We start from the raw sequence: 8,570 nt of genomic DNA on the forward strand, positions 1-8,570 counted from the left end.
AGGCTCTGAGCTATCCTGTCAGTGCAGAGCCCGATGTGGGGCTCGAACTCCTGAGCCGTGAAATCATGACGTGAGCTGAAGTCGGATGCTCAACGGACTGAGCCACCCAGGCGCCCCTGTTGATCAGTTTTAAGATCAGGTTTTTGGGGCATCTGAGTGGTTCAGTCAGTTAAGGGTCCCGACTCTTGGTTTCAGCTCAGGTCATGATCTTGCAGCCTCATGGGTTCAAGTCCTACACTGGGGTCTGTGCTGGCAGTGCAGACCCTGCTTGGGATTCTTTCTGCCCCTCCCCCACTCATGCTCTCTCTCTCTCAAAATAAATAAACGTTAAAAAAAAAACAGTTTTTGGGGGCCACCTGGGTGGTTCAGTCAGTTCATGAGATCAAGACATATGTAGGGCTCTGCGCAGAGCTAGCATAGGATTCTCATTCTGCTCATCCCTCGTGCATGCAGTCTGAACTTTTTATTTCTTTTGAGAAAGACTGTGAGCAGTAGAGGAGCAGAGAGGGAGAGAGCATCCAAGCAGGCTCTGCTGTTAGCTCAGAGCCTGACGACATAGGGCTCAAACTCAACGAATCTTGAGATCATGACCAGAGCCAAAATTAAGAGTAGGATGCTGAACCAACTGAGCCACCAAGGCACCCCCTCTCAAACTTAAAATATATCAGGTTTTTGACAGGGCAACTTACCATCTCAAAAGCCTAACCAAACACTATGGAACTCTACATGACCTGCTCCCTTTTTCTATAGTGCCTATGATCCTGGCCTTACTGAGTAAATAATGTATGTTCATTTGCTATTCTTTTGTTGGAAACAATTTATTTCAAATACCCACATGGCTTACTCTCCTGGTCTTACTTAGACCGTCGTTTTTTTCCTCTCTGATCACAGTTTGGTTTTTTTTTAATGTTTATTTTTGAGACAGAGAGACAGAGCACGAACGGGGGAGGGTCAGAGAGCGGGAGACAGAATCTGAAACAGGCTCCAGGCTCTGAGCTGTCAGCACAGAGCCTGACACGGGGCTCGAACCCACGGACCGCGAGATCATGACCTGAGCCGAAGTCGGCCGCTCAACTGACTGAGCCACCCAGGCGCCCCTGATCACAGTTTTTTAAGTTAGTCCCTTCAATGCTGTATCTTTTCCTCCTTTTTCTCCTTATCCCTTAGTTGGGCATAAATTTTGCTCATTTTGTCTTGTCCTACTAGAATGTAATTCCGGGTAACGGGTATGTTTGTATCCTGCTCTGTCTCCAGTACCTGGAAGTACAGGACAACATAGCAAGCACTCCAGTGTGCTAAATTAATTTTTTATTAAAATTTTTTTTTAATGTTTATTTTTGAGACAATGCGAGAGACCCGAGTGCAAGCAGCGGAGGGGCAGACAGGGAGACACAGAATCCGAAGCAGGCTCCAGGCTCTGAGCTGTCAGCCCAGAGCCCGATGTAGGGCTCAAACTCACGAACCGTGAGATCATGACCTGAGCCGAAGTCGGACTCAACCGACTGAGCCACTCAGGCGCCCCTAAATTAATTTCTTAAAAAACAAGATTTTATCGAAGTTGAAGTTGATGGAAAGTGTAAGTATGTAACTTTTAAGAGTTACAGAAGTGAACACCCAACTGGTTCATTAGCTTGGCAAAATTGCAGACTTCTGTGAAGAGACAATAGGGAAAGATGACAGCCACCACTTTTGAGTACAAAAACTTCAGGACACAGATCAACCCAACCTTCTGACACCTTACCGTTGCTCTGGGGAGGCCTGTGCCCCACCTTTCCATCCAGTGATTATCTTTTTTTTTTTTTTTTTAAATTTTTTTTTTTTTTTTTCAACATTTATTTTATTTTTGGGACAGAGAGAGACAGAGCATGAACGGGGAGGGGCAGAGAGAGAGGGAGACACAGAACTGGAAGCAGGCTCCAGGCTCCGAGCCATCAGCCCAGAGCCCGACGCGGGGCTCAAACTCACGGACCGTGAGATCGTGACCTGGCTGAAGCCGGACGCTTAACCGACTGCGCCACCCAGGCGCCCCCATCCAGTGATTATCTTAATGCAACACCTTAATTTTAGCTATTGTTGACTGAGAGGTATGAGTCAGGAGTTGGTATGGGTCAGCAAAGCCACACTAAACACTTTGCCTTTATTTCCTAATTTGAGTTCCAAAAAACTATACTTCCCCTTCTACTTATAATTTATGAATAGAATCTTTTTTAAAAAGTCTTGGATCCAGGCAGTATTCATGTCCACAGCCTTCAGATGACCATTCTTGCTCTGAGCAAGGCTACTTCCTATTAACCCTGTGAAAAAGCCTTAAATACCTTACGGGTGAATGGCTGTCCTGGGGGTGCTATTGTCTCCATACATTTGGAGACCTATGCTTAGGTATCCAGTAACCTATGGTCACCCAGCAGTATGAAAGTAGCAAAACCAGCATTATCTAGTCAGTCAGCAATGCCAGAGCATGCACTCAACCTCTATACTCTTGTTTCTGCCCTCCTTTGACTTCTGTCCTCTGTAATTCTTTGATCTTAAGATTCAGTTTTAGCATTCACCAAGTTCTTTAAATAGGCCAGGAATCTTAGAGGAGCTCAGTTCAGGCAACTCCATCTAGTGTTGTCTGAGTCTGATTTCCCCCCAGCACTGTAGGCCCACCACAGAGATGGAACCCCAGCTTCACCCCTTACATCGTCTCTTCTGTTGGTTGGTGGGTACAGAGAAGGATGTGGTACTCAGAAGTTCAAATGCCCAAGGTCTAGGCTGGGTGGTGTAAGACTGCCTTCACATATGAGTTCAATCAGCCTCCAGTACAGATTCCCAAGCCCTTCCATATCCTCTTTACCTCACTATCCCACTGCACAGCAGGCCAATTTAGTTTTAAGCAACCATAACTGCACAATGATTATATTCTCATTGTAAACAAAAACAATATTATAGGAAAAGCAAAAGTCCCCCAGCACACACACTTTGATCCCTCTTCAGAGTAAGATTATCAAGATAAGGTATACCCTCAATATCTCTTTATGTCTCACACAAATTGTAATGTTTGGACCAGCAGCAGCAACAGCACCTGGGAATTTACTAGAAATGCAACTTCTTGGGTTCCGTCCCAGATCTAATGAATCAGAAATGCTGGAAGGGACACCCATAACTGTTCGGAACAGGCCCGTCAGTGACGCTGATGCTCCCTCAAGTTTGAGAACAGGCCCAGCTCCCCGGGGAAATTAACAGTGCACCTGGGTTCTTGTCCTCTAGGCCTCGCACGTGTATCCTTCTAGCTACATCGTCCCCAAGCAAGCCATCCTACCTTCTCCCGCCAAAGCGGACGCATTCCTAGCCCTGACACTGGCCCCGCCAACGCTCTGGCTCAGGGCACACAGCAAGTGTTCCTATGGCGTCCGAGGGCAGGACCAGCGCCGTCTGGAGGGCAGCGGGGGGCGGAAAGCGAGCAGAGGCAGGCTTGGGGGAGGCAGGCAAGAGGGCCCGGCCCTGGCAGCCTTTTCTCAGGGCTCCCCGGCCTCGTCCCCTGACCCCACCGACGCCTCCTCAATGCGGTCCGCGGCCTCGGGGTCGCCGCCCTCCTCCGCTCGCAAGCGCAGTAGATGAGGGGTCCGGGGGGCTCCGCGTACGCGGCCAAAGGTCCGGAGGCTGATCGCCGGCGAGGGTGCTCCTGCGGCAAACAAGTGGCCGAGCAACGGGGTCTGCGCGGCGGGGAGCGGCCTAGCGGACCCTGGGGACGTGTCCACCTGCACGTTCTGCTCGGGGTCGTCGCTCACGCTGCGGACGGGAGGGAGGTCTGAGCGATCTTGGCGCCGAGCCGCCCTGGGACTGACTCTCCCGAGAGGGCGGGGAACAGGAAGGACCGATCCATTGGCGCCCCAGAGTGGGGGCGTGGACCTGGGGCCCGCGTGCCAGCTCAACCCCTGCCTCCACCAGCTTGGGTCACTCACCGAAGGTTGAAGGTGGAGCCCAGGAAGGAAGGCCGCAGAGCCTCTGCTGCCGTGGCCACCGTGTAAGGCGGCTGCGCTGAGTCTTCGTCCCAGTACAGGTCCTTCTCCGCGGGAGGCAGGTTCTGGTACATGTCGTCTACGGAGAGCAGGGACACCTGAGGCAGGCAGCAAGTCATAAGGATCCTCCTGTCCTCTCCACACTTAGGCGGAGAGCTGGCAAGGAGGGGAGCACAGGGAGTTGCCCCCGGACCGGGCGCACCTGTAAGTTGCGGTCTATGAGCTGGTTAGTCTCAAAGTCATCATCATCCTCCCCAAAGGGGTTGATAATCTGTTCGGCCACCTGCAGGTTGTAAGACAGTGTTTTCAGGGCTCAGGGCCCCATTCTCCATCCCCAAAGTTGAGGTGGACCCACACGTCTACAGAACAAGCTGGTATGAACACGCTATGTGCCCACCTTGAGCCAGCCAGCATAGAAGAAGAACTGCAGCAGAGTGGTGAGAGGCACATACATGTCCAGGTCCCCCAGAGTAGACGCTGGCCCCTGGCCTGGCTCTAATGGCTCCCGAGGTTTGGCAGGCCCTGCCTCTGGCTCCACAAACTGGCGGCCGACCAGGGAGAGGGCAAAGTAGGAGTATACCGCTATGGTCACCACCTGGAGAAGGAAGCCGGGCCGAGTAAGACAGGGAAAAATTCCCTCCCCACCCCTGAGGGCCAGTGAGGGACTCTGACAAGGAACTAAATGTGTAGCAAGGTGTGGCAGCATCAGAGGGGATGGGGTCCTATTAGTGGGGGTCCGGGGATGCTTTGAGGATGAGCCCTTAGTTGTTCAGTGTCTCACTGGACTGAACTGCCCCAGCGCAGGTGCCATCTCTAGTTCTCAATGTCACACACAGCACAGGACATGCAGTAGGCACTGGGACTGGGGAGGTGAGAGGCAGTTACTTGGGTGTAGACGAGAGGTATGCTGATCCAGTCATAGTGGAATAGCATGCTGCACTTGGCCCGGTACTTGTTCAGCTCCTGGTGGAAGAGCAAGAAGAGGAAGTCAGTGGAGGTGAGGAAGGAAGAATGGGGAAAGAACTGGGAGCCCAACACAAACCAGGCCTAGAGGCCCAGTTGGCTGTTGGAGGTGTTACCAATGTGGGAGTGCTTGTGATGGGAAGCAGTTTAGCAATGTAGTTCCAAGCATGGACCCAGAATGTATGAGTCCCAGCTCCACTAACTATCTGTGTGATTTCGGCAAGTTTCTTTTCCACTCTGCCTCAGTTTTCTCACCTGTGAAAGAGGGAGGCCGATAATGTCTCAAGGGTTGTTGTGATGGCTAATGAGTTAATGTACGTACAGTGCTTCCAACAGTGTGCAGTACAAAGTTGGCAGCATCTAAGTGCTCATTACTAAAATTATTGTTCTGGTTTGCAAAGCTAGGAGGAGGAGGATAAATGGGCCTGGTCTGAGCAGACTCACTTCCAGGAGCAGGCAGAGAGCAATGTCATCACGGATTCTCCCATCCCTCCGGGCCTGGGCCGCCAGGTTAGTAAACCAGACACATGGGATCCAGTACTTGTTGAAGTCGGATTTCAGGCTCTCAAACTTTTTCCTCTCTTCCTGGGACATGAAACCTGAGGGGATAAAGTGAGTGGGGCGCAGACTCAGCCCCTGTGCCTAGGACTTGCCCCTTGGGGGTCAGACCTCTCCTCCTAGGAGGCCCACCTTCGGGCTCTGGTGGGCTGTGCCAGGGCTCCCCAGCATGGCACCTGCATCGGCCCGGCCGAGCCCCAGGGGCCCCTGTCCGCACCTGCATCCACCACGTGCTCCATAGTGGGGAAACGCTTGAGCACGCGGGTGCTGACTGAGCGCAGCACCAGCACAGACGCCAGGTTGGCATAGCGGATGAGGGTACGGCGCAGCAGGCGGCCATGCTGGTCTACGCCGTGCACGCTGGCCGAGATGACGCACATCAGCTGGTCTGGCAGCGGGATGCTTGTATACTGGGCCCACCAGCGGTTCACCACCAGGGTCACGTAGAAACCTGGTCAGCCGCCCCAGAAGTGGGGACAGGAAAGCAAGAGGGAGCGTCTGGCAGTTAGCGTGCCCTGCCCCCCAGCTGGAGCGCCTGGTCCAGGCTAGGTTGAACTGAAGCAGGGGGAAGGACACATCCGGCTCCAGTGTCCTGCCTTGATGTCAGGGGAAGTGCCTCTTCCTAAAGCCTCTTCCTTGCTAAGCCAGGCCCGGAGGATGGAGGAGTGTAAACCTCTGGTAGAGAAGTGGTGGCTCAAGGCCACTAGTAGTAGTTAACTCTGAGCCCCTCTTTCCATGAAGGTGGGAAGGGGATGTCACCTCTCTGCAGCTCCCCTCCCCCCAGAGCCGGGGTTTGAAGCCAGCAGGTGTTTTGTCCCCTGTTTGCAGAGTGAGGGTCCAGCAAGTGATAGGCAGGGTCTAGCCCTCTGGAAATCCTGGACCCAGGATACAACTCCCATGTCTGCTGAGCCTGCTCTGGTTAACCTCTAGGCTGTGCTGTTGGGGTAATTCTGACTCTCAGCGCTATCAACTCAACCCAAAGGTCAGGGAAGATGGTAAGAAGGATACCAGGGAGAACTAGAGGGAGCCTTACCCAGTACAAAGGATAAGGGGATGAGATCTGCCGAACGATTACAGTATCGGGCCACCTGAGCATATACATGCCTCTGCTCCTGGGTCAGCAGCAACCTGGGTAAGGTCAGTTGTAAGCCTGGGTTAGAGGGAAATGGGCAGCCCTGTCCCCCACAGGCCAGCCCTGAGACCTCACCCTCACCGGTAAGTGATGCTGAGCAGAGCATATAGGGCGATGAAGAGGAGGAACTCTTTGTAGAGGAGCTTGTAGATGCTTCCCCTCCAACGGAGAAGCAAGCCAGAGAAGCCTCCAAAGCGAGCCTCCGCCACTTTGAGGGTGTACGAAACCGTCATGGTGCTGGGGGCCTGAGCAGGAGGTCACAAGAGCTGCCCCCAGAATGTCCCTCTTTCCCAGCAAACCTTCTCCTTAGCTTTCCTTCTTATCACCAAGCTTCGTTCCCCGGGCAACCTCCCTTCAATTCTGGTCACATACATCTGGCCTTCACCCCGTGTCAGTAGTCATGGGGGAGGAAGCTGCAGAGCAGACAGAGCACATCCCCATCCCCTCCAGAACTCAGTGTACATGGGTCAAGCCAGGATGGCATGGGCCTAGGGGAGCTGAGATCTGTAACCTCTCCTGCAAGAGGCTTCCCCGGGATCCTCTTCCACTTGCAGGGCTAAAAGTAACCAGATCATAAACTGCTAAAGACAGGAGATCCAACTCTAGCCTAGACCCACAACTATCCCTTGGGGTCTTGTTGATAGCTGGTCTCCCGAGGCCCAGGGTACTGTCACCCCCCACTCCACACCTGCCTACCTGCTCTGAGCAGCAGCATGTGTTGAGGAAGGAGAACTGGGCTAGCCCCCACATGAAACACACTTAAATATCTGCCGGGCCCATAAAGCTTAACTGGACTGTGGTTATCATTGATGGATTGAGGCTGTCACCCAGCTTCTCCTGGTCCTGGGAACTAGATTTGTCTCCCTACTCCTGCAGGGCTGGGCTGGCCTTTGGGTGGCAGAAATGCCATCTGCACTGATCCCACAGCACACACAAATAACACCATGTCCTTGAAACCAGGATGACAGGGATTACTGTCCCACGCTCCAGGTGAGAAGACAGATGCATAATGATCAATTGTTACAACAGCTGCTGATCACAGAGCACTGACTGACAGGCACTGTGCCAAAGGCACTACTATATCATCCTCTCGTGGAATCCTCATCACAACCCCATGAGGCAGGACTCATCCCCATTTATAGATGAGGCTCCAAGAGGTAAATGTCTTGCCCAAGGTCATATAGCTGGGATGCACTGGAGGCAGGATTCAAAGCCTGAGTTGGTGGACTTTGTTGAGCTTGAAAATAAAACATCCAGTTATTTTACCAGCAAAATGGGTTTATTAAAAAAATAGAGGAATTGCAATTCAGGGCATGCAAGCTATAGCAACCCATAGGCAAGTCTAGAAAACAAAGGAAAGGAATGTTATTTTATAGAGAAAAAGGAGGATGTTGAGAGGGGCTACTTTGAACAAAGTCCACTGGAGGCTGGTGATTTTTTTCTCATTGGCTGAGTTGTGGCATCTTCTCATTGGCTGGGCTGTTGCTATTCAAAGAAAAAGTCTCCCTCTTGCAGGGGTAGTAGGGTAGATTCTGTGTTGTTGGAAAATGCAAGGTATGCTTCTTCCTTTTGGGGTCTGCAATTGAGGACAAATTGGTAGGGTGTGAGAACTACCCCCCTTCTGGCCTACAGACTATTTTATTTTATTCTATCTTGTTTTATTTTATTTTTGAAGGGGGAGGGGCAGGGGAAGAAGGAGAGAGAGAATCTTAAGCAGGCTCTATGCTCAGTATGGAGCCCAGCTTGGGGCTCGATCTCATGACTGTGAGAGCATGACCTGAAGCGAAATCAAGAGTCAGATGCTTGGGGCACCTGGGTGGCTCAGTCGGTTGAGCTTCCAACTTTGGCTCAGGTCATCAGGCTCACTGCTGTCAGTGCAGAGTCCATTTCAGATCCTTTGCCCCCCTCTCTCTGCC

General features: G+C 52.2%; 1 protein-coding gene across 1 annotated transcript; it reads right to left on the reverse strand.

Moving 5' to 3' along the window:
• Nucleotides 1-3,497: 3,497 nt before the first annotated feature.
• BEST4 (bestrophin 4) lies at nt 3,498-6,887 on the reverse strand. The gene is made up of 9 exons (XM_007077301.3): nt 6,736-6,887; nt 6,556-6,650; nt 5,740-5,973; nt 5,409-5,563; nt 4,887-4,964; nt 4,399-4,596; nt 4,204-4,284; nt 3,945-4,099; nt 3,498-3,771 (listed from the first exon to the last, which is right to left on the reverse strand). The coding sequence occupies exons 1-9, from the start codon at nt 6,885-6,887 to the stop codon at nt 3,498-3,500; spliced, it is 1,422 nt and encodes a 473-aa protein (XP_007077363.2).
• Between the last annotated feature and the right edge of the window lie 1,683 nt (nt 6,888-8,570).

This window comes from Panthera tigris, chromosome C1 (genome assembly GCF_018350195.1).
Source record: "Panthera tigris isolate Pti1 chromosome C1, P.tigris_Pti1_mat1.1, whole genome shotgun sequence".
Classification (NCBI taxonomy): domain Eukaryota; kingdom Metazoa; phylum Chordata; class Mammalia; order Carnivora; family Felidae; genus Panthera; species Panthera tigris.

Coding starts and splice junctions, on each gene's coding strand:
- BEST4 (XM_007077301.3), bottom strand. CDS start 6,887: ATGACGGTTTCGTACACCCTCAAAGTGGCGGAGGCTCGCTTTGGAGGC. Junction 5,974..6,555: donor CCCCTTATCCTTTGTACTGG/GTAAGGCTCCCT, acceptor GCGGCTGACCAG/GTTTCTACGTGACCCTGGTG. Junction 3,772..3,944: donor GGCTCCACCTTCAACCTTCG/GTGAGTGACCCA, acceptor TCCCGTCCGCAG/CGTGAGCGACGACCCCGAGC.